The 25666-nt window shown below is 44.3% G+C and overlaps 1 protein-coding gene across 11 annotated transcripts in view; it reads right to left on the bottom strand.

Moving 5' to 3' along the window:
• Positions 1-25666, bottom strand: part of LOC102447841 (oxysterol-binding protein-related protein 1) — a 118484-nt gene that overhangs the window by 64811 nt on the left and 28007 nt on the right. For all 11 annotated transcript variants that reach the window (XM_075920842.1, XM_075920843.1, XM_075920833.1 and 8 more), the window contains 10 exons: positions 24589-24674; positions 21489-21633; positions 19706-19773; positions 19586-19630; positions 18135-18208; positions 17971-18034; positions 14670-14768; positions 13157-13282; positions 7661-7742; positions 7239-7345 (listed from right to left, as the gene is read on the bottom strand). In XM_075920842.1, coding sequence (XP_075776957.1) covers positions 7239-7345; positions 7661-7742; positions 13157-13282; positions 14670-14768; positions 17971-18034; positions 18135-18208; positions 19586-19630; positions 19706-19773; positions 21489-21633; positions 24589-24674 — 896 coding nt within the window. The remainder of the gene's footprint in view (positions 1-7238; positions 7346-7660; positions 7743-13156; positions 13283-14669; positions 14769-17970; positions 18035-18134; positions 18209-19585; positions 19631-19705; positions 19774-21488; positions 21634-24588; positions 24675-25666) is intronic.

The following is a 25666-nucleotide window of genomic DNA, read 5'->3' as shown; positions in this document are numbered from 1 at the left end:
AGTATGTAATTCAAAAACTGTACCACCTTACTACCGTATTTTCCGGCGTATAGGGCGACTGGGTGTATAAGACGACCCCCTATCTTTTTAATTAAAAGATAGGGTTTCATCTTATACCCCAGCGCCCCTCCGCCTCCTTTGCTCCCGGTGTCCCTGGTCTGCTGGAGATGGTCCCCAGCAGACCAGAGGCACCGGGAGCAAAGCCGCCAGGAGCGCCTGGGCTGCCCCCCCCCCCCCCCCCCCCCCGCCGGAGCCCCTCCGAGGCTTTGAAAGCCTGGGGGGAAGCCGGCGGGGGGGCATCCCAGGCGCGCATGGGCTGCCCCCCCGCCGGAGCCCCTCCGCGGCTTTGAAAGCCTCGGGGGAAGCCGGCGGCGGGGCATCCCAGGCGCGCATGGGCTGCCCCCCCGCCGGAGCCCCTCCGCGGCTTTGAAAGCCTCGGGGGAAGCCGGCGGCGGGGCATCCCAGGCGCGCATGGGCTGTCCCCCCGCCGGAGCCCCTCCGCGGCGGCGCGGAGGGGCTCCGGCGGGGGGACAGCCCATGCGCGCCTGGGATGCCCCGCCGCCGGCTTCCCCCGAGGCTTTCAAAGCCGCGGAGGGGCTCCGGCGGGGGGGCAGCCCATGCGCGCCTGGGATGCCCCGCCGCCGGCTTCCCCCGAGGCTTTCAAAGCCGCGGAGGGGCTCCGGCGGGGGGGCAGCCCATGCGCGCCTGGGATGCCCCGCCGCCGGCTTCCCCCGAGGCTTTCAAAGCCGCGGAGGGGCTCCGGCGGGGGGGCAGCCCATGCGCGCCTGGGATGCCCCGCCGCCGGCTTCCCCCGAGGCTTTCAAAGCCGCAGAGGGGCTCCGGCGGGGGGGCAGCCCATGCGCGCCTGGGATGCCCCCCTGCCGGCTTCCCCCGAGGCTTTCAAAGCCGCGGAGGGGCTCCGGCGGCGGTGCATCCGGCGTACAAGACGACCCCCGATTTTGGGGGGATGTTTTTTAACATCAGAGGTCGTCTTGTACGCCGGAATATACGGTATTTATATATTTGTTAGTGCATCATGAATTTGTGGGCACAACCCATTTCTACAGCCAAGGATAGTGTTAATTTTTTTTAGTTGATTTCATATTAATTATCCCCTGTCTAATATATTTTCATCCACACCTATGGACTATTTCAAATATATATTTATAACTACACTTTGTTTGTACAGGTTGGTGCACATCCATATACTCAGAATCAGCCCCCTGCCATGTTAGCCCCATTTAGGTGACTAAAGTAGAGCTGCTGGAATTGGGTAAATAAAACCAGCTGCCAGCCCAATTAGCCCAGGGCTATACAAGAGTCTGGGAAGAAAGCAACCATAGTCTGGTGGGCTGGAGGAGAATGATGGAGTGCAGACAGGGAGAAAGCCCTTACCTCCTGGGTACAGACAAGAACTCATACCCAGAGCTCTGATATTATCATGTGTATTATTGAGTGAGTGGGGATGACAGAGAGAGAGAGCAGCTAAAACATCCAAAGGGGCTGACCAGAGGCAGGATATTATGGGCATGGCAAGGATACCACAAGGCCTTTTGTAGAACCTCAGCTGATTGGTCAAAGGAGGCGGTGACCTCAGAGAGCCCATGACAATTGACAAGTAAGAGAGGCTGCAGGGTAGGGGCAATCTCACAGACCCTTGTGACTTTGCTGCAAGGAGTCTCCTTCTTATGCACTGAAAGACAATTCAGGTTCCTGCACATGTGTGCACATGTGTGAGGAAGAGCCTCTTGGAGAAAACTCCAAAACTCTCTCAATATTGGGTGTCCCCGAGTTACACGGATCCGACTTATGTCGGATCCGCAGTTACGAACGGGGCCCTTCCTCTCCCTGGTCTCCAGCAGACTAGGGAGAGGAAGCAAAGCGGCGGAACATGCGGGCAGGGCTGTCCACTGCCCACGTGCTCCGCTGCTTGGCTCTGCTTTGCCCCCCCCCCCCCCCCCCCGGTCCTACAGACCAGGGGGACGGAAGGGGGGCAAAGCAGAGCCAAGCCGCGGAGCTGGACGCGTCTGGGCTGTCCGCACGCTCCGCGGCTTGGCTCTGCAGACCAGGGGGACGGGGGGCAAAGCAAAGCCAAGCCGCGGAGCACGTGGGCAGCGGACAGCCCAGATGTGTCTGGGCTGTCCGCTGACTGCGCGCTCCGCCGCTTTGCTCCCCGTCCCCCTGGTCTGCAGACCAGGGGGACGGGGAGCAAAGCAGAGCAAAGCCACGGAGCCCGAGGGCAGCAGGACAGCCACGGCGCGTCTGGGCTGTCCCGCTGCCCCCATGCTCCGTGGCTTTGCTCCGGACACCTGTGGTACAGCAGCTGGGACGCTGCCAGTTGGTCCCGTAGCGCCGCTCTGGGCACTACTGGACCAACCGGGCAGCACCCCAGCTGCTCTGCCCCAGGCGTCCTGATTCAGCCACTGCTGGTCAGTTTCAGCAGTGGCTGAATCAGGACGCCTGGGGCAGAGCAGCTTGGGTGCTGCTGGGTTGGTCCAGTAGCGCCGAGGAGCGGCGGCGCTACTGGACCAACCCAGCAGCACCCCAGCTGCTCTGCCCCAGGCCTCCCCAAGTCAGCCGCTGCTGAAACTGACCAGTGGCTGACTACAGGAAGCCCCTGCCCCGGGCTTCCTGGAATCAGCCGCTGATCAGTTTCAGCAGCAGCTGACTTGGGGATGCCTGGGGTTCTTAAGTTGAACCTGTATGTAAGTCGGAACTGGCGTCCAGATTCAGCCGCTGTTGAAACTGATCAGTTTCAGCAGTGGCTGAATCTGGACGCCAGTTCCGACTTACATACAGGTTCAACTTAAGAACAAACCTACAGTCCCTATCTTGTACGTAACCCGGGGACTGCCTGTACCGGTAGACCCACCCAAAAGAAAGTTCTACTTGCCAAGGATGGAAAAATCTTAGAGGGAACACTGGCTGAGGGCTAGTCTGCAGCAGCCCCTCATCACCTTCCTGTCACAGCTGCCTTCCAGGCTGCTGTAGTTGCCTGCCTTAGAAAGGAGAAGCGAGTGCCTCAGACGCACCTTATCCTAGGCTGCCAATCCTGTAGTGCCTGGCCTGGCTCTCAACACCCAGTAGGGCACTGCCAGGACAGAGCACTCTGCAGCCGGCAGGGGAATGCCTGATCCAGTGCTCAGTGCTGCCAGAGGCCCGTTGCCTCAGCCACCAAACCTCAGCCGTCCACAGGAACTGGCACCTAGCCCTTCTGTGGGTCGTATCACAGGAGCTGAGCAGGTCCCACTGCAGGCTTGCTGGAGACTAGATGGTTCCCAAAGCAATGGGCCCTTGCACTAGGCAGAAGTTCCCCAGCCCTGCACTGCTGCAGCCACCTGCACACAGGGTGAATAGGAAGGGCCAGAGCTGGCCGGGCTGCTGCCACCGAGCCCTCCATGCTCCTGCACGTTACCCACAGCTGCCGGGCATGATGCTTTTCAGCTGGTGGCGTGGGACAGAGACGGGCTGGGGAGGTGATCCCTACAGCACTGCAGAAACTTGGCCATATGGCTGTACTTAGCTAGGACCCTGTGGGGACTCATGCAAGCGCTGGGTGTTCAGAGCCAGCCTAGCAGTGAACTGCTGCCCTTCTCTCTAAAGCTCTCAGGGCAAAATGGGTTGGTACGTGCTTAATGGTTTAGTTTCCTAATTTCCTTGCATTTAGGCGCCACAATAGCCCCTCTTAAGGTCTTGCTGCACTTTGTGCATCAGTTCCATGTGCCATAAGCCTACGCCAATGCACTGCCCTCTGACTTATTCCTAAAAAGGACAGGAAAGTGCCTTTTTTGCTTTGATGAGCTGCAGGCAGGCATTGACCGTGCCCAAGCTTTACCAATTCAGATTCTTTATAAACATTGCATGTTCTAAAGGTCCAGGCTTTCCTGTAAGTCAGCTTTACCCTTCATAAATCACTTTGCCCAGCCTGATATGATTAGGAGATTGGGAAGTGTGGGAGATGGGGCTGAAGTTCTCAACCAGGAGCTGGAAAGAGAATTCACACACTAGTTAAAAAGTTTGAAGGTGGAAGGCATGTAATTCGTAATGCATTATTCCTAAGGTCTCAGTACCATTTGTGTATGTACTGTATAATCATGCTACAGCTTTACTCATGAAGGGGTAGTGCTATGGACAAGCAAACATTCTCTTTGCACCCTCAATAACTGACCACTCCCAAACCAGGCAAATTCAATGCTGGCCCACAAAGGTGCCAGACCCTAGGACTCAGCTCCCAGATTTCATGACTCCGTTCTTCCCTGGGACAGGAGCGTTGCTGGACTTAAAGGGGCTTTCCCCATGAGTGTTCCAGCCCCAAAGTCACTGATGTTGGACCAGGGGAAGTCTGGATTATAGAGGTTCAACCTGTCATTTGCATTTTTTCAAAGGTTAAAAAAAATTAGATGCCATACAATTGCTACACAGCAGCATTCTAAAAGTTAACTTTGCATTCTAACTAGTTCTCAGGTAGTACTTTTTATTATCTGAAAAGTTTAAGTTAGGATACACTAGAAAAAAGTCAATGTTTGATAAAACTACATAAGCCACTGAGCATGAGAAGGCATTTTTTGTACAATTATATACTTGTATTTAATGCCACCTGTCAAACTACATCATTGGCTGCAAAGTTCAACAACATTAGTGCAGTTAGTCAGTGGACATTGATCATATTTCATCCTTGCCTAAAGTGACTTAAAGAAGGGGTAAAGATCTCTCTAGAGAGGCTGTGAAAACAAGCAGTGTCTAGGTAAAGAGCCCCAGAGACTGCAGCAGACATGAGTGTCAAAGAAGCCCACATCTGAAAGACTGCAAGATCCCTTATGGAAGGAGTTGGCACAATCACTGGGTGTCGCAGCCTGCACCCCTTGGCAGCCGAGCTGCCATGCCCTGATCCCCAGCCCTCCCCGGCAGTGGCCCCAACCTTAGGCAGTTGGCTGTCTAGGCAGTTTTGGAAAGGCTGTACCTTCCCTTGCCTACATTTCCAATTGTGCATGGCACAATCTAAATTAACTCTGTTTTTGAGTAGGTATGTAAAAATGCATTTAAAAATGCTAAAAATCATAGTGGTACAGGTTCTGCAGTATAAAGCAGATAGCTCTCCAGAAATGGAGCCAGACCTCCTGCATCCAGAAGTGGGGACAGAAATCTCTGCTGGCTCTGCTCCTGGGGGGCCAGCATGTAACCTGCGGGGGTGATGGGGCAAGTCCTGCCACAGACCAGATCTGCTCTGGTGGCCCCTATAGGGCTGAAGCAGTCCCTTATCCAGGCCTGGCAAGGAGCTAGAGTTCTTTTTTACACAAGAGTTCTTGTGCAAAAAGGTACATGTGGACACTCAATAGGGGTTTCTTGCGCAAAAAGAGCCTATCAGAAAAAGCACAGGTGCTCTGATGGCTATTCTGTGAATGGCAATCGACGTTCTTGTGCAAGAGTGTATGCAGCGTGGATGCTCTCTTGCGCAAAAGCACATTACTTTTGTGATGTGCTTTTGAGGCATGGATGCACTTTTCCGCCAAAACATATTGCACAAGATCTCTGCTGCAAAAAGCTTCTTGTGCAAAAACGCTGCAGTGTAGACAAAGCTGGAGAGATCAGCAGGAACAGGGACTATTCATGTAGCATTAATGCTTTTTGTTGAATGGGATTTCCAACAGAAAGCTAAGTTCTGGTTTTAAGTAGCAACATTCGCTAAGCTCAGCTCATCAGGGACAGAAGCAGTCTACTAAAAGTTCTCTGTAAGGTATCAGACCATCTTTTCAGGGTTTAAGAGCTTTCTATATTAATATGTGAGCTTGTTAGAGCAATGCTTTGAAACTCAGTTAGAATTTGTATTGCCTAAGCATTTTAAGATTCTTTATCATGATTACCAACAACTATTCAAATTAAAAATGGCAATAGATTACCAACATGCAATTAACACAATAGTTAAACTTTGCCACCTCTTTCATGGAAACAATTCTATCAAGCCCATATTTGTATCTTACTATAAAGGTCAGAAATGCAAAGTTTAAAATCTGGTGCCTTTTTGTAACTTCATATGGTATTTCTAACACTACTTTGTTCATTAAAATAACATTAGAGGCGTAAGTTTAGTTTTGCATAAAGCAGCATACCTACCAATTATAAAAAAAAATAAAACACAGAATAAGAACTACCATTTAGAACGCTCTGCATCATGCACAAATGGAGTTGAGACAATTAGGTATTAGTTCACTATTAGAGGAAAATTAAAGTTTATCTAGGACAAGACAAACTAATCATTCACTCACTCCATTATGTTGTATTTTGTTGCAAGCAGAGCAGGCTTGTGACTAAAGGTGGTTTGCATTAAGACTTTTCATTCCTATCCAAGCCTTGACAATGGATCCAGTGTGTGTGGCTCATTGCTAAGGAACTGAAAATGACTCAACACCAACATCATTTTCCTCATTTTGTAATACAAATTACTGATGAAAACAAAGCTGAACTGAAGGAAATTTAGTATGGTCACAGTTTAGGAGAACAGTCAATCTATGGTAACTTGGTTAGAAAGCTCCCTCCAGATAACATGAAGTATTTGCATTGATGTGTTGGAATTACACTCAAACCTACACAAAGTCCAATGAGTAGGGAAGGTAGATAAACTAAAGATACACACAAAAAGGAATTCATTGGAATAGTAAAGATGCTGTTAACACCTTGGATTTAACCAATTTCACGCAGAGGGAAGGACCATCTGTATAGGAGTCCTGCATATTCGTAATAGTAAATTCAATAAAACAGACACTTAAATAGCTTTTTCAAACTGTCCAGGAAAACTAAGTCAAAAGACGGACCTTTCCGAAACACATGGAAGAAGGCAAAACATCAGTTAATCTGTACAGTACATAAACCTAAGATTTTTTGTATTGATTCCTACCTGCAGAGGAAAATAGCTACATTCCTTGATGTACTACCTAGATTCCATGAGGTGGTTAGCAAGTGAAAGACAGCTCATCTAGTAAAGGCAGAAACTTTAGAGGTATATTTGGTTCAGCACGTTAAGCAAGCCAGTATTTACAGGCCTGTCGAGAGAAATTTAGGGACCCGATACATGTTTGCTGGGGCTTATGCCCTGCTCATTTCTTCATTTATATGGATTCTGAAGACATTTTGGAAGCCCCATTACAATTGTCTCCTTTCTCCCCACCTCCCATTAGCTATGGGTAGAATGCTGCTCTTAAAATAGTTTACACATTAAGGATGAGAAGTACAGCAATACATACCCCTTCCTGCTTTGTGAAGAGCTTAAGGCAGTTACCCAGAGCCTCACAAGTTTCTTTTGACACTTCAGAGACTACCTCAATTTTCTGAAGAAAAGAAGGCGGCATTCCTGAAAATGTAAAGTACCAAAGGTGAGCTGTTTTAGGAGACATATTGACTCCTGATTTTGCACTAGCTATTTAGCAGTTATGTCAAATTATTACTTACTTGAAAACAGAAATATTCATTCTCAATGTCTCATTTAAAAGCAGTGGTCCTATATTTGCAAGCTTTTATGTTTCCATTTTGGGGAAGTCTTATTTGACGGGGAAAAAAAAAAAAAGCAGACATCCTGATTTTCTTTTTTTTAAATCATGTGGCTTATCCAAAACAGAGCACATAATGAAACTGCAGAAAGAATTACAATTGCTAACAAAAATGTTACCTTTAGTAGTGTTGCATGATTTAATCATTGTGAGGAAGTTGACAATCTCTTTATCTAGCCTTTGTTGACATGTTTGTGCCTTCTGCAAACAAAAATAAAACGCTATTTAAAAGATGAACTGCTAAGTTGAAGGATTGTTCATACATTGTATTATACAAACCTAAAGCTTTCAGAAAAGCAAATTAGAAATACCTAACAATTTGTAAATTGTTTCTTTGCAGAAAAATGAGAAGTTATTTTATATGGTATATGACTAAAGAGTAGGATTTGTAACCTCCCCATGCATCTCTGCCCTGCATCTAGCCCAGGAACCCCAATGCTTTTTCCTCCACCCTCCCTACCAGGGCACAGCCTCTCTGGAGATAAGGGCTGAGCAATGCAGGGAAGCAGAGGGCACTGGCTTGCTTGGCCATAGTCCCCAGAAGCTGAGCCTGGGCAGGGGGTAGCCTGCCACTCCTGCAAACAAATGCTCCCAGCCAGCCACAGCACTGCACCAGGTAGCATCCTAATAGCTGGAAAGGCTCTGCCCCCACCTCTCTCCCTACTCAGGCTGTGTCCAGACTCAGGGGTTTTTTCAAAAAAAGTAGCCTTTTTTCGAAAAAACTTCACCTGCGTCTAGACTGCAGCCGCATTCTTTCGAAATTAAATCGAAAGAACGCAGCTTTTCTTTCGACGGCGGTAAACCTCATTGCACGAGGAAGAACGCCTTCTTTCGAAAGTTCCTCTTTCGAAAGAAGGTGTTCTTGAATGTAAATAGGGCTTCTTCGAAAGAGAGCATCCAGACTCACTGGGTGCTTTCTTTCGAAAAAGCAAGCCGCTTTTTCGAAAGTTCCGCGTGCAGTCTAGACGCTCTCTTTCGAAAGAGCCTCTTTCGAAAGAGGCTTGCAGTCTAGACATAGCCTCAGTTGCTGCTGGGGTAGCAGAAGCAACACTCTCCCTATCTTCTCTATACGTCATACAGCTGAAGCACTTCTGATAGAAAGTAAAAAAGCTTCATATATAGTGTTCATTAGCTCAAAAAGGGTCACAGCACACAGCTCCATCTAAAACCACTTCATCTGCAGCATGTGCATTTCAATAAGCTTTTTTTAGGAGCAATCAAGTTTTGGTCAGAGAGGAAGAGTTATACAAGATATTTTCTTTCCACTTAGTCTTGTCATTTAGGGTATGTCTGTTCTGTAAGCTAAAGCCCAGTTCTGTGCAACATCTGACTGAGCATACACACATCAGCTTAAACTTGCATTTGCAGTAGCTAGCTCCAGTTCTTGCAACTGAGAGAATGTGTCCATATTGCACTACACAGCTCTTCTAACATGGGTCTATACCTTGACCTTTATCTATACTGCAAAATGACTGGGCTTGGCCCTCAATCATAGTGGTACTCTGGCTCTCATCCTTGGTCTACAATGTAAGTCCCAAGTGCATGCTGACCTGAGGCCTACTGGTGTGTGGATGGAAATGAGGCTTGGGCACAGTCAGAGCTGTGCCACTGCATGCAGCAGAGACCTAATCCTCACAAGCAGCTTCTATCCATGCTTCAGCTGATTAGAATGGGCAAATACCAGCAAAAGAAGAATTATCAAACCCTGAGCATCGTTTTCAGATCTCCAAATGTTCAGGAAGGAGTGGGCCCTGCCTCCCAGGGTCCCAGGTCCTCCTTAGGGTCCATTTTAATTTAGAAACATTGACTTACACAAAACATTCCCTTACCAATGAATCTCCAAATACTCTTTTCTTCTCATACAGGGATTTCAGCATACATTGCTGTATTTACAGAGTAACCAGGACACTTAGCCTCTGTAATACATGAAGTCTGATCTGAAGTCATGCCATTTCTTCTCTTTAAACTCCTTTTAGGGGGAAGATGTAAGCTATTCATAAAATGTATATCTAAATAAATCTTCGTACTGCCCGTGTCAAGGTGACATAGCTAAGAAACTCAGATTTCACAGCATAAATTTAAACACTAATGAAGTTTAGTTTAATGAGAGCAGAATTACTCATTAATCATGTAAGTGAGATATGATGCTGTTTCTCCGGTAAAGGGAGCAGTGATGTAATACTGTTGTGTTGTACAAGCTATTGGGCATGAACTCATAAGACTTCATAATAAATACGACATATAGGGCATAATAAGTCACTTCAAAGCTAAAAAGCATCACATTCGTCTAGACAAAAGTTCACATAGAAAGAGTTATGTTTATTTCCTTTTATGACATGAGGTTGTTGGGGGAGGAGGTAGAGCAGGGGTAAGAATACACTAAGAGAAAGCCACTGTTGGGGTCTACATAAGTGAAAGGCTACTCTAGAACTCTACCCCCAGCAACTCTACACTTTAAGCAAGAAAAAAGCATCAAGAAAAAAGCATCCCCCTCCCAATTGATTTTTGCTAAAATTAGACTAATCAGCTTATGGTAAAGAATCAGTTTGTAGCCTGGAACAAACATGGAGAGGGTTCATATGAGCATTTACAAAAGGTGTTCGTTACCAGTTCACTCAAGTTACTGTAATTAGGAGATGTATACATTTGCTGGCATGATAGCTCTAAATTTGGTGTTCAAACAGATTAAAATGGTTAGTAACCTGGTCAACTAGTAGTAGGTCATCTCAATCAGAGGCCTAGGGTGGCATAGTGCTGTTTTGTTCTCTCTTCTTGTAGCATGACTAGTACACTTACAATTAACTGCCTTGGGCATGCCATCCTTTCAGGAGCAAAGTGCTGTACCACATACTGCTAGTTCTGCTTTATGTGGGAATCCTCCAGGCATCTCACTTCTGTGTGGTTAGATTCCAAGAACGTAAAAAGGAAGCCTTGCCATTACCTACTGCAGTATCTACCATAATACCAGTTATGAAAGCTTTGCCTGCAATATCACTACTCTAAGCTTCTGCACTGCTATCAGAGCTAGTGTAGGAGTGACACTAGCATTTTAGCTACTCAGCTCAAAGGAGTAGACAAAGATAGAATTCCAGCAGACTTTCTACACTAGCATTCTCATTGGTGGGAGCGAGACAGTGTGCAGATTTGAAAAAGTGTTAGGGGTAGCCAAGGCACAATGATGACCCTATTTCATTAGAAAAATGAAGTTGTATTGGCATGAGCTGTGAAGATTAATCTTGGGGGAATCTTTCACTCTGAAATGTCAAATCCAAGACTGAAAACCACATGGTAAAAACCATGGGGCTTATTTAACAACTGTTCAGAACCCTTGCTGGAAAAAAAAAAAAAAAAAAGTCTTCAAAGAATGAGTCATAAAAATGTAGTTGAAGCAATTTAAAAAAAGTTAAATATCTGCATGACCAGTTAATGATCTTTCCAAATGTTGTTTGTCCTATTAGCTAATTCCTTAGTGTAAAGTGCTCTGGATAAAAGTGCTATAAAAAAACCCTGTATTGTTCTACAAATAAAAACATACAATTGAGGCTGGGAAGGAGAATCTCCTCTCCCCAGCAGCTACAGCCCTGGAGCTGGGGAAAGTTGACTTTCTGGCCATTGCAGTCCTGCACATCCTCCCACCTCCTTCTTGCCCCACTGTCCCTGCACCTAACTCCTATTTCTGCCATCTACTCTAAGGCCACCTCCTCATCTTACATGTGACGGTCCAGGCACCTAATTAGTGGAGCCATGTCTATGAGTCATTAATTAAGTGGGCAGCACTTCATTCTCGTGTGGTCACGCAGGTACGCAACTATCCACAGACCACCCGAATGGAGCTCATGGACCACTGGTGATCCATGGACCACAGTTTGACAACTTCTCTGAAGACTTTAAAAAAGAATACTCTAAAGCAGAAGGTATTATTTTCTTCCTTTGTGGACATTACCAGAGCACAAATACAGTAGTGTTTTGCCCAAAAGCATATGTATTTTATGAGATTTTTCTACAGAATTAAGAATGTATCAATATTAGGGATGGTTCAAATTTTTCTTGACAGCAAATTGAGTTTTAGACTGAGTTATATTTTGTTTGGGGGGGGGGGGGGAGTATCTGCTTTCTCATAGGAAAAAAAAGTTGTCAAAAATAAACTAAGTTTTGGAAATGCATCCATAGGGCTTTCTGGAAGCGGTAGTTTAGGGGTCATGCATCTAATCTTCCTCTCTGGTCTGGCAGAGGAGCCTGACCCATCTCCCATGTTGTACCACCCTAATGGTACATCAAAGGACATGGGGTAGCCGAGTTAGTCTATAAAGTGCTACCAGACCATTTGTTGTTTAAATTTATCAAAGGACATGTAATTTGGCTGAGGAGCACAGCCCACAATGAAGAACGGTGCATGAACCACGATTTCCAAATTGAAGTGTCACTCCTCCCCCCAGTCAGCTCTGATCACAATATAAAATGACTGCAGTGACCTGCAGGGATAAAGTTTCTAGATATAGATGGCCAAGTTATCCTGAAATAAAGGTTTGTTTTTCATTAGTGTAGCCTTCAGTGTTTCTTATCTAGATAATTGAACTTTTCTGTATCCGGCTACTTTCATTTAATGTGCTTGGCATATTTTCTGAAGCCAGAAGTCTGATGGTAGAACCAGTACTACAGCGGGAACTTAAGGTTCATAAACTGAAGACCTTCTTGTAAGCTACTCTGAAGTTGTGAAGAGTGCCTTGCATTAAGACAATTCAAATAAGGGAATTATGCATTAACACTTTCTAAGCAGTATATAAAACAAAACCATATTATATCAATACAATATATTGCTGAGGGTTACATCCTGTAAGTCTGAAATACCTGAGCGAAGATTTAAGTGTTAGAGAACATTTAGTCAAGTGTGTCAGCTGCCCTCTTCTGGCCAGAAGTGCTCAAAACAGTTTAACTTGCAATAGTTCATTTGTATGTACAGTACATTTTTAAATTACTAAATACAAGTAATTCTTCACTGGAAGAAGTGGGTTGCACCCACAAAAATCTCATGATACCATCTACATTTTTGTTAGTCTCTAAGGGTACGTCTAGACTACATGCCTCTGGCGACAGAGGCATGTAGATTAGCCTCCTGGGATGAGGTTTACCTGGGTGGTTGACAAATACCTTTGATGTCGCCACCCGTGCGTCCAGACTATCGCGCTGAGCCGACAAACAGCTAATCAGCTGTTTGTCGGCTCAGCGCGGCAACCATGTAAATTTAAATGAAGCGGCGATTATTTAAATCGCCGCTTCAGTTTACTATGTCTGGTAGCCTAATCTACATGCCTCTGGCGACAGAGGCACGTAGTCTAGACGTACCCTAAGGTGCTGCAGGAGCATTCGTTTTAAAATGCAAGTTGTAGACATTCTACCATTAGATGGACAGTATTGAGCATGAGATCACAAATTGTATTCCAAATACCAGTAGTGTTTGTGACCATTGAACAGCCAAATAAATGCAGAAGACATATTGCCCCAACAAGATATGGTAATACTACTCTAATACTGCTCCAGTATTTTGTAGATAAAGAATCATGAGCACCAATTTAAAGTTTGCCAGATGTAAAAAAAAGTCACATTCCCATACATACTTTCAACGTGTCTTGCAATTCTGCAACAGATAGGAGATCATCTTCTTCCTCATCATCACTCAACTGCTCTTGCATACAATAGTGGGTGCTGTATGCAGAGTGATCTTCTATTGCTTCCAGCCAGTTCTGAAATTAAAGAAGCCACTGCAAGAATTCAGCACACTCATTTTAAGAGCACACTATTAGTTTGCAGCAGGTCCCTGGCACACAAGAGACAACTGGAGCCTCAGAAGTAGTAACAACTATTTTTTTCTTAAATACACTGACATGGTTAGAAAAATGTCTAGCGTTTTAAGATAGTTACTCCATTTTCAAAACTACATATATAAAACAAAGGAGAATGGCATAGTTAAGGTGCTGGATAAATGTTAGTTACTCCTCATAAAAACAAGAGCTAGAAGTTACATTTGTTTTTTAAACCAGCTGCCTTTTGAAGTATTTGTTCACCCAATACATAATCAACCTGTGGAACGCTTTGCCAGAGGATGTTGTGAAAGCCAAGACAATAACGATAAAAAAGGTAGATGAAGTCATGGAGATAGGTCAATCAAAAGCTATTACCCAGGGTGGGCAGGGATGCTGTTTGACAGAGGTTGAGAGTGGGCAGCAGGGGTTGAATCAGTTGGGGATTGCCTGTTCTATTCACTCCCTCAGGGTACCCAGCATTAGCAGCTGTCAAAAGACAGAATGCTTGGCTAGATGGATCCTTAATCTGATCCAGAATGGCCATTATGACAGGGACTCAAGCTGGGTAAGTTTCCTTACTTTGTTAGATGCAAAGTGGTTTACTGGAGGTCATACAAGGAATCTGTGCTTCTGTTTCCAATCTCTCTTCCATAGTCCTGTCTATTTAGATTACAAGCTCTCTAGGGCAAGGACTACTTTACCATATTGTACAACGCCTGCCACAATGGGGCTTATGATCAAGTTGGGCATCTAGGTACTACTTGCAAGACAAACAGCTTTTTGTCCCAAGCTTTCTTTACCTCTGAAAGCCCTTAATCATGACTTGCAAGTGAAGGATAAATACTACGTTCAGTGCATTTTTTACTGTAGCACCTAGAAGTCCACAACAGTGCTCTTTTGTTTCTCCCACCTCCCAGTTTTGGATAGGACATTATGATCAGAGCCATGTGTTTTAAAGAAGGGATAGCTTTGAACCTATTTTTGCAAGAATACACTAATTAGCTACATTTCTTTGTTGGGATGAGGGATAGAGTAGGCTGGAACAGAAGTTTAGGAGCGCAAACAGAAACAACTTCTCACATTTAGGCAGTGCCCACAGACTGTCAAAAGTCAGCCATTCAAATACTTTCAGCAGGGAAACAGTAACAAACATACAACTATTCTGAATGCCATTAGCCAGGTCTCTGATCTACTCGGGAATCTGAAAGTACAGTATTCATATGTACAGCTCTAGGATTCAGACTAAGCTTTATGCAATCAAAATTAGTTTTTTTTCTTCCATCTACTCAAATGTTACTAGATTAGAGACAATAAAATTGGTAGTTACCTCTCTGGCCTTAGGAGGAGAGTTTTTAGGAACTTTAAAACTGTGAATAGTGTCATCGAAGCACCTGACAGAGAAAAGGCAGCTGTCTGTAGTTTTTACCTTTGATTAAAAAACAAAAACAAATACAAAACCAACACTAGTGAGTTTAGAGACTCTAGAAACAGGCAACTAATTTTTAAAAAAAGTTTTATTAGCAGTTATAAAAGATACTAGAGCAAAGTAAACCAAACTAAAAAGTAACTGCTGCCCTTGTGAGCAAATTTGAACTTACTTTACAAGCAAAAATGATTTAAACTAGCTACCTGCCATTCAAAGGGAGTTTTGTTTTAGCCAAGTTATTCCTTGCCCTTATCTCATGCATCACAAATAAAGGCTGTTCAGACTACAAAGTTATTAAATCTGCACATTCCGAATATCTTTAAATTTAAAGCCCTTGGCAAGCCCTGTTCCATTATTGGCTGTATCTGTGCAAGCCACCGGAAGCAGTTGGAACTTGGCAAGCTTATGGATGCATAAACACACTCAGCAGGACTGAAGAGTAGGAAAAAAAGGCTGCTGTGACCATCCACAAGAAGCAGACCTGCATAAAGTAAGGCAAGTCACAAAGACTCACTGAAGAAAGTTTAATATAGGTTTTAAATACAAGAAGAAACAGGTACTTACCTTCTCCTAACTGTTGTACAAGATGTATTGCATATGTCCATAATATTGGAGGTATGGGCGCACTTCTCCAGTGCTGGAGAATTTTTCCTCGCTGTATCCATGGGGCAGCCCCACTCAGCTCCCTGTGTTAGGAGCAAAGGATAAGGGGCAGAGAAACTCTACCCATCCTCCAGTTTCTTTGTACCTGAACCCAACACTGGATTCTGATGCATCGGGGAAGAAGGATGATTGTGTAATGGGTATATGAAACCAACCCAAAAACAGTTACAAGAAAGTACGTAACTGTTGTTCCTTCGGGTGTGTGCATATGTCCCCTACATTTCAGGTGACTCCAAAGCTATTACCCCAGGAAGTAGAGCTCAGTCTTATCGGGGAAGGGATTTATGGACACTTTGCCTTCATTTGCATTATATTCCTTGAAGCTGCAGATGTTGCATAATGTCTGGTGAAACTGATGTAAAGACCACATCGCTGCTCCACAACTGGTACATGTCCCAAAAAAATCAAAGTTGAATGTGCTCTGGTGACCTGAGTAATTACTGGTGCACACGCACATGAATATTCAGCAATAAGAAACAGATGTCTCTATGCTCATGGTACTAGGGAACCCAAGAGTCTGGAGAAGTCATGGAGCACCGGGAGCATTTGGTGCTAGCACAGGTCCTGTCACCTCAGTCAGAACCTATTACTGGAACACAGTACAGACATAGCATGGATAGCTCCCTAGCCTGTATTACTCTGCACAGGGGATGTTAAGCTGTCCCCATGAAACATGGCAGTACTGAGCCTAGGCAGGCAGTGCCAAGGACAAGCGACCTGGTGCTTCCAAAAGACTATCAGTCTCTAGACTGAAGCAGAGATGACAGGCATGAGAAGTCCAGCCTCCATTTGAGACTGTATCCACAGGCTGCTGACCTGCAGCAATCAGCAAAGACTGCTGTCACTGCTGTAGAAGTAGTCTGTCACAATAGACCCTGATAGGGCACCAGGGTCGAAGTCTGAAATCTGAGTGAGTCTGTACTGGGGAGCAGCAAGTCAAAGGGAGCACTCTACCATCAGTATTTGAACGATCTTTTTGGAGGAGTCCTATACTTTATGCTTCAAGGACTCGCAAATGTCCATTTCTTTGTGCTTTCAAGCCAGGACTTGGATCCTCTGTCCTTTTATGACAACAGCCCTGGAGACTGGGATCTTTTACATTCTCTCAGCTTTCGTGACTAGGAAAGCACTTTTGGTGAAGGAGTCTGAAGAGCTTCCCTTTGATGATTATGGCTTCAGTGCCGGTCTAAGAACAGCTTCCATAAGAATAGAAGGAAGGCATTCCTTCCTCAACTTCATCCAGGTCTTGAAGACTAACAGGTAAGTGATCTACATCTCTGATGTAGCCTGCACCCAAACACTGGAGGCAATGTTTGTGGGGGGGTGTCGCTAAGGCAAAACTTCCCACAGCCTCGGCAAGATTTGAACCCCCAGGACCTCAATATAGGTTCTCTGGTACCAGGCAGGATTTAAAGACCCACCAGACTGGAAGAACCCCAAAAGCAGGGCTAAATCAAAAGACAGTAACTTAAAGACCAAAGACCTTTTTCTATTAATTAATACTGAGCAGACTGAGCTGTTCACAAGGAACACCAATGCTCCAGCTATGAATGGTAAGAAAGAGCAAGAGTACAAAGGGTAGACAGCACTGCCCTTTATATGAAGCACTAAGGAAAGCCTTCCAGCACCATGGCACCATACACACACAGCTCACATGTACATAAACAAGCACTTGAAGTAGCATCATTACTGCCAACATTAAATTTTGCTAGAGCACCGTATTTGCAACATTCCTCATCTTTAAGAAAAGCACATTTCAGCCATTTTTGCTTAATTCAAAAAAGTCACCACTAGCAGCTCAGACTTCTGGCAAAAAAATGAAGTAAACAGTCTCTCTCATTCTCTTTAGATAGCGGGTATAACTAGGTTGCATAGGGATTAAGATTTTAGGCGAAAGCAATGGCAGGGGGAAGTATGCAAGTGCATTCGCACAGCGGCAGATTTAGGGCAGGGCGAGCGGGGCGGCTGCCCCGGGCCCCGTGCTTCCCGAGGCCCGGCGCATGCGCCGTGTCAAAGGCGGGGCCACGCAAAATTTCGCTGCCTGGGGCCCCGCGGCGCTCTCATCTGCCCCTGCATGCGCACACTTTTACCCTGATAGTGCGGACTTGAGATGTAGGTTCATACCCACTACAATAGCCTCCTCCTGCCAGAGCCCTTAGCTGCAGCATATAGCAATGCTGTGCAGTGACAAGTATGGATGGAGCCTGATGCTGCAGTGTAGCATGTATACACAGCAGTGTGTAAAATATGGGCACTACAGGTGAAGCAGACCTAGCTTTAGTTACACAAAGATAATATTCCTTGTAAAATTGTTATTTCATGCTACATATTACAAACAAAATAATGATTCTGTCCTATATATCAGACGTATCATACAAAGCATGAAATATGGAAGGTTGTCTAAGCCACAGTGATTGGGGAAAAGAGTTGAAGGAACTGAACTAGAAGCCGTAAGTAGTGACTTGCAAACGAATTCAGTCTTACATGCTGGTACTGTGCACACAGACTGCTATTTTAGAAGCCCTGCTTCACACCTTACCGTGCAAACAGCTTGCGTTAGATGCTTGCAGCCTTGGCGACGATCATTATTTATTGCATCAGCCCTTTGGAAGATTTAAACAAAAAAAGGGGAGATTTTAAAGTGGAAAGGTAAGGAGGTCATTAACTTCTTGATAATTAGAATCTCTTAAGTGTGACACTTACTGTTTGCGATACCAGGAAAGGACTCCATGTTCTAGTACTACCCAGTAAAGTTTCCAGCCAAAAAACCTTAAACTCTAAAAAGAGAAAGTTAGTCATTTCAAAGGCCATTGCTACTCCTGATAATAGATAGCAGAGCTTGGTGGCCAATAGTCAATGGTCTACATTTCTTGTAGCTTGCAATTAAATTATATATAAATAAAATAACTTCAAATGTGATTAAAAAACAAATTATTATGTTCAGAATTTTAATAGTTGTGGTTTTTGAAACTATTCTATTTCTTTCTCCCAAGAAAGGAGAGAACATAAAAAAACAAATATAAATTTTGTTGCCCCGAAACACATTTATGGAGTTTTAATGAACAGTGTTACTCAATCGGAACCTTTCCTGGTCAATTAAGTTTGTTTTAATTCAGGACTTGTTATGGTCATCCATGTGTCTGATCCCTTATACTAGAGTGGTTGTTAATACCTACCAGAAAGGTGTTTTACATATTACCTTGATCAAAATAACTCATCTAAACAGTCTGACATGCAACAGAGAAATGGAGGATGAAATGCAGATAGCGGGAAGTGACCTAAAGGGTTGCAGATGCATGGTGGTATCTGCTTTTAAGACTTCATAGCAATATTAAGTAACACCTAAATATCAGGCCTTTTAGTCACCATTAGAGATTGAGGGGAGTGCATTCTACAAACTACAGCATACTATGTTGTTCTTGGGATGTAAATAAATAGCTTTGTATCTGGAGTTAGCCAACTATAAATCATTACACTGAATTCTGGTTTAAGCCAAACTATTTATAGGATTTTTTAAAAAATAATTTCACTCTTCAAAAACTTTAGGTACAATAGGTAAAGCAACTTTATCAAACATCTAACGGGATTTAGTGGAGTTATGCATATTTTTGCCTATAATAAGTCATGAGAGATAGAACGTCTCTTGGGAACGGTACAGAACAACATTTTTTTTAAATTATTACCATCTTCTTTGCTGTTCAGTTTTCAAGGCTTTTGGGAACAGGATCTATCCAATGGATCGTGCTGAACTGCAGTGAACCAGCAATTAGATTATCTAGATACTTGTGGCCTTCAAAACTGTAGTAGAAGCACTGCTCAGTTATCAATCAAGTTGATCTTTAAAAGTAGGCAAGTACTATCCCCATTGTACGGATGTGAAGTGTGACAAGGCAGTTGAAGGGAGATTTTTCCCAAGGTCACAGGGAATCTACAGCTGAGCCAGGTATTACACCCAGAAATCTTGAATCTCAGACTAGCCTTCCTGTCCTAGGATTAGGTTGGGAAATGGATTATAAATGTACCAGTTAAGATATCACTGATAAGTCTCATCTATTAGCCCCCTCTCAAGAGCAGAAGACAATCTTCAAGGAGAGATTTGGAAAAAATAATTCATGTTGTTTTACATATTACAAAAAATGGAAAAGAGGACGTACCTTCCACAGGAGACCTTCATATCGTTTCAGGCGTTTGTTGATCACCTATATAAAATAAAATATTTTAAAACCAGTCTGATTTTTCCTTGATGAGTGTAACATAGGATCTATTGAACCTACCTTTTCAAGGCTTCCTCCAAGTATCAGTTTCATTTCTGCACCTTGTGCTAGATCAAATGGTGTCTGGGCTGTTTAATAACAGAAATAAAATTCAAAGGAGAGTTTAGCTTTATGCGTTAGCTCTGTTGTAGGGTATTTAATGCTGTGTATAGGTATTAGAAAGTAATTACAGGCAGTCCCCGACTTACGCGGATCCGACTTATGTCGGATCCGCACTTATGAACGGGGCTTTTCTCGCCCCGGAGCTCACGGGCGGCGGGTCGCCACCCGTGTCCTCCGGGGCGAGAAAAGCTTCTCCCAGTCTCCCTGGTCTGCTGGTGGGGGGGGGGGGGGGGTCCAGCAAAGCCACTGGACCCCCCCAGCAGACCAGGGACACCCGAGCAAAGCCGCCGCCTGGGCGGCTTTGCTCGTAAAGCCGCCAAGGCAGCAGCTTTGCTCGGGTGTCCCGGGTCTGCTGGGGGGGGGGGGGGTCCAGCGGCTTTGTTGGACCTCCCCAGCAGACCAGAGAGACAGGAGCAAAGCCGCACAGGCGGCATCCTGCCGCCTGTGTGGCTTTGCTCGGGGGCAAAGGAGCAAAGCCACATGGGCAGCGGGGTCCCTCCACCTGTGCAGCTTTGCTCGGGTCTCCCTGGTCTGCTGGGGGCGGGGGGGGGGGGGGGCGGGAGGGCCCAGCAGATCAGGCTTTTGTTGCTGGATGCCTCGGGTAGAGCAGCTGGGGTGCTGCCGCCGGGTTGGTCCTCTGGGAACCTACCGGGCAGCGCCCCAGCTGTTCTGTCCCAGGCTCCAGATTCAGCAGCTGTTGAAACTGATCAGGCTGATTCCAGGAAGCTGGGGCAGAGCAACTTCCTGTAGTCAGCCCCTGGTCAGTTTCAGTGGCAGCAGCTGAATCTGGAGCCAGTTCCGACTTGCATACAAATTCAACTTAAGAACAAACCTATAGTCCCTATCTTGTACGTAACCCAGGGACTGCCTGTATACTGGATGCATTTAATATGGCACAAGTGTTGCTTTCCCTAAGAGCTAGCTAGAACAGCGATTGTTTGCTTGTTTGAATATCATCAATAGAAAAATCTGACTCATCTGAAGTGGGTTGTGCCCACCAAAGGTCATGGTACTATTTTTTATTTATATACATACACACAAATTAGCGTCCAAGAGTACATCTATACCGTAGCATTATTTCGGAATAACTAATGTTATTCCAAAATAACGGAGTGCACAAATACCCCATAAGCCTTTATTTCGAAATAACGTCAGCTGTAGGACTTCTTACTCTGACTCATGGTAATCCTCATTTCACAAGGAGTAAGGAAAGTCAAAGGAAGAGTGTTCCTTTTGGTGTTGAGAGAGCACCAAAAGCCAAATTAAGCTATTTCAATTTAAGCTACATAATTGATATAGCTGAAGTTGTGTAGCTTAATTTGACTTTAGCCCTGCTATGTAGATGTACCTTAAGGTGCTACAGAACCACTCATTTTATTAATAGAAAACTGCGGTCAGGAGATCAGTATGTTAGCTATAATTCACTTCCTATAGCAAGACACCTTCTGAAATTTCTAGATTTCTACACCAGTACTTCTACTGTACAAAATTATCTGCTCACCTGCTAGACTTGAGCAATTTTTAATTGAAAGATAAATCATATTACATTTGTTATGCTAAAATCATGGGCAAGTTGAATTTTCTAACATTGGTAAGCGTTTGGCTAGGATTACATAGTCTAATTTTTCTTATAATTTAATCAGTGTTGCAGTCCATTTAAAATTGTAAGAGTTTTACTTACAATTTTTGTTTCTGATTTTAGAGTCTGCACCATTTTTTAGAAGTTTTAAGGCACAGTGCTTGTGGGCACGGTATGCTGCACAATGTAGTGGTGTATTTCCCATCTGATCAGTGCAGTTAATATCAGGAGGCTTTGGCCTATTTAACTAAAAAAACAAAAACACAAAAACAGACAGTTACAGGTTAGTTCTATTACACAACATATAGACCCAGTAACGCTCTGCTCACTGCCTTGAAATATAGACTAGGCACTGACAGGTATGGTGGCAAAAGGGGGCCATGCTATGAGAAGAGTGAGGGCTACAGCAGTAAAATAAGATGTTCAGTTACAAGTAGCTACTTTCCTGTGTTCTTGGCTCAAATGTCCCCTTCCTATCTCCAATGGGCAAGATAGCTAGGGATGTTAAATCCCAGTTGTGGCTGGGGGCTGCTCCAGCCCAGTGAGGGTGAAGCAACCCCCCATCCATGGCACAGCAGGTCTGGAGCAGCCCCACAATAGTTAACTGGTTACCCAGATAAGCATGATGGTAAGAGACATGCTAACCAGGTGGCTGGTTAACCCTTTACATCCCTAAATATAGAATACAACTGGCTGCATTTCCAAGGTACTCTAGAAACAGTTTTTAGAAAGTATTAACAGAGTGCCGTTCTGTTCCTGAAGGAGTCCAAAATAGAGATTCTAAAACAGAGAGACTTTTACCACCACAGTTTCTGAAGTTGAGGAGGACAGTATGACACAAAAAAGGGGGGGGGAATCTGTTCATAGTATCTATAATTCTGTATAGGCATGCACCCATCACTTATGCCCCCAATATAGCCTCATTTTGTTCAAATGAATGTTTGGAAGGAGTACAAAAAAAAACTCAATAGGAAACTTCTGAAGCAGTTGCTAATAAAACCCAGTGCATACAAGACAAGATTCTCAGGAAAATCCTAACTCATTAGGAAAGGGATTATTCTTGTAATAAATATACAAGAACAATTTTAACAGATTCAAACGAAAACCCATATAAGTCTTCTGTAACATGGAAAATAGACAAATTACTGCCAAAAGTCCCTTACTCTGTTGAAGCTATTTGTACTAATACTGTAATTCTGAAACTTATTTGATCAGGCCCCGCTTCTTTGAATTTGTAGTTGTTCATGCCTATTCCTCCTGGCACTTTACACACATCGCTATCCAGATCTGAAGGCAGAGCAGAGAGCAGCAGCTCTTGGCTGTGTACCTGGCTCTAAGGGCAGCGATGTGCCAGCAGTAGCACAAAAGTAAGGGTGACACTGAATAGTGATCTTCACTAATATAACTTTTTGCAGTCCATTGCAACCCTTACTTCTGCACTGCTACCACTACTCCAGGGCTGATCGTTAGAACTCGACCACCTCCCAACAAGGCAGGGTGGAGAGGCCAAGTCCAGGTGGCAGGGCTTCAGGCTTCCCCTTTATTTCCACCTCTTAGGTGTACACTACTCTTCTGCACAAACCCCAGCCAATCAAGGGTGACCACGAGAGCTCTTTCCAGAGTACACAGCTTGCACCTCCGTTGGGAGTCCACTGCATAGCTTGAGAACCATTATGTTAATAGATTATAAGGCCAGAGGGGGAGCCACCGTAAGCTCAGATGGCCATACAAGTCCATTAAAACTAAGGAAAGGAATATTCTAAGTGATCAGCAGCCTCAGATAGAGCTAGCAGGAAAATTATTTACAACCAAACATGTACTCTTCAGCCCAAAAAAAAAAAAAAAAAAAAAAAAAAGGAAGTGGTAGAATCATTTCCTCATTCAGGTAATGGTTGGAAAGGTCCTTTAGAAGCTTTGAAGTATGTAGTCAGTTTCTCTTTACTAGTACAATTGTATTATCTTAGTGGTAGGTGTCACTTCTAGATTGTCAGTTTTTGCACCACATTTGATGTTTCTGGATTTCTGCTGTAATGAAATCTGATCATTTCAAAGCCTTATGACAAGATGGGCTTACAACTTTCCCAGAAAGATACCATTTCAACTAAATTTCACATTGCTCTCATTTCAGGAGGCGTTTTTAGAAACTTATTCTCCCAACCATTTCAGGTGACAGGTGAAAAATTCATTTCTCCTAGACACACATTTAAGACATTTCTTCCATGCACTCTATGAAAGCTTTTAATATGTAACCCAGTAGCAGAGAATCAAGAAAGATATTAGGGAGTTTGTTCTACACCCTCAATTAAGGGACAGCTGGCATTTAGCTCATGTGGTAGAAGCTTGCACGTTTAGCTCCAAAGACCTCAAGTTTATTCCTGCCTGCTGATGACCTTGGTGTGGTCAGAATTATATTGGTAGTAAAAAAAGAGTACCACAAATAGTATGAGATTCACATTACAACACAAAAACTTTAAACATCACACTGAATCATTAGTTTGCCATTTCATCCAAGGGCCAGCATCTTCAGCAGTAAAGTGCCTATTAACACCTGGGTATATTGGTTCAGTACAGACATCACTTCCATGAGTGCTCTTTGGAGGTACCAAAAGGCCTGCAAGGACAGATCCATTTCTCTTGGAGACACAGGTATATTACAATACTAGCAGCTACTAACAGATACTGATTCTGTGTTTCTCCTGGAATGACCAGTGACTGAGGTACTGTAAAAGTTTAACATTCAGCACTTTACAGTATCCTTTAGCTAACTCAGGAAGGATGTTAGAAATCAGGAAGGATATTAGAAAACACTTGAAAATTTTGCATCAATCTGATACAACAACAAGGAGAACCCTAGCAACAGTGAAGCACTGTACAGTTCATCCACCATGGTGAGGGTTGATTCCTAACACCACCGAATACTGGGGGCAGAGAAATGGGGTGAATGCTCTGTTTCCCCACAGCCCCCAGCTGCTGCAGTGTGTGGGGGAGGGGATGGATGACTGCTGCTACCATCCCACAACAGACTCCCGAGGCCACCTCCCTTCCCAGCTTGGGAGATGGGGTGCAATTCAGGGGATGGGAGAGACCTGCAAACAGGGATTCCACAAATCACCAGGATTTCATGTATTTTTGATTGTTGCATGCAATAGGGGGTGCTTGGTGTCAAGACAGCATAATGTAGCAAACAATTTCAGATTCTTACCAGTGCTGATAGTTTTGCAGTCTCCCCTTCTCTCGCTGCCCCTAAAAGCTGTTCTTCCAGTTTCCTTTCTTGTGTCCTTTCCACTGCTGTTTTCAAAGCAAAAATAGCTTTAGCAACCCCAGTTGTATTCTCAGAGGGACACATGAAAAATCAGCAAAAAGTGATGTATACAGTCCTTGTATAAGGAATGTTCAAACAATTTCCCTAACATTAATTTGAAGGCTATGTCTACCAGACATGGTGAAACACTTAGAACAGTGCTCTCCAGAGTCAAATATAGTGCACAAGTCTAAAAGATGACAAATCACTGCAGAAAGATTCTGAAGTTACTTAAGTTTCACAAGTATCCATACATTTACCAAGCAGCACAGGTTCAATAGTGCAAGAAGTTATTTGTCTTGAGGTTTTTTCCACAATAACAGGGAAGTTCAGTGGTAACAGGACACCAACACTATTTAACCTGCTCTATTTGCATCTTGATTATATTTTCTCTCTTCCTATAAAAGATGTTCTCTACTCCCCTTTACTTACCACTAACTTCTGCCCCATAATGGCTCCAGCTATTATCCTAGGACACAACCCACTACCAATCCCTATGAGCCCTACCTGCCAAGGGCTTCTAAGAAAGTGCATAGTTTAAATTACCCTCTATTCCACCTTGAAGTTCTCTGGATGCTACAGCATAGCATAGAGGATTCTGCTATTTCCCCCTCATTTCTTCCTGGTGGTAGTCATCAGTTGTAGAGGTCTTTACTAGTTTACTCCTCTCAAATATATTTCACATCCTGCTCTTTACTTATAACTCTAATATTTTTGAAGAAAAGAGCTTCTCCCCCACTCAGCCAAGACCAACTGTGATCTGTTATTGCATGACTGTGGTATGTAGTATTGTTGCAACTATCCTTTTCACTGCTATCCAGTGTTCTAATGGCAATAGGGAAAACGAATACTGGCTTGTTTTCCTTCTGCTGGTGCTTGTCAATGCTATGAGCACCAGTCCTGGAACTGACTGCAGACTTGAAATGATATCACAGCATTGCTTTATACTAGTCACATTTGGAAAGTTCTCTTGCCAACT

The sequence above is a fragment of the Pelodiscus sinensis genome, chromosome 2 (assembly GCF_049634645.1).
Source record: "Pelodiscus sinensis isolate JC-2024 chromosome 2, ASM4963464v1, whole genome shotgun sequence".
In the NCBI taxonomy this organism is placed as follows: Eukaryota; Metazoa; Chordata; order Testudines; family Trionychidae; genus Pelodiscus; species Pelodiscus sinensis.
The sequence above is the reverse complement of the archived record's forward strand: the minus strand, read 5'-3'. Positions and strand labels throughout refer to the sequence as shown.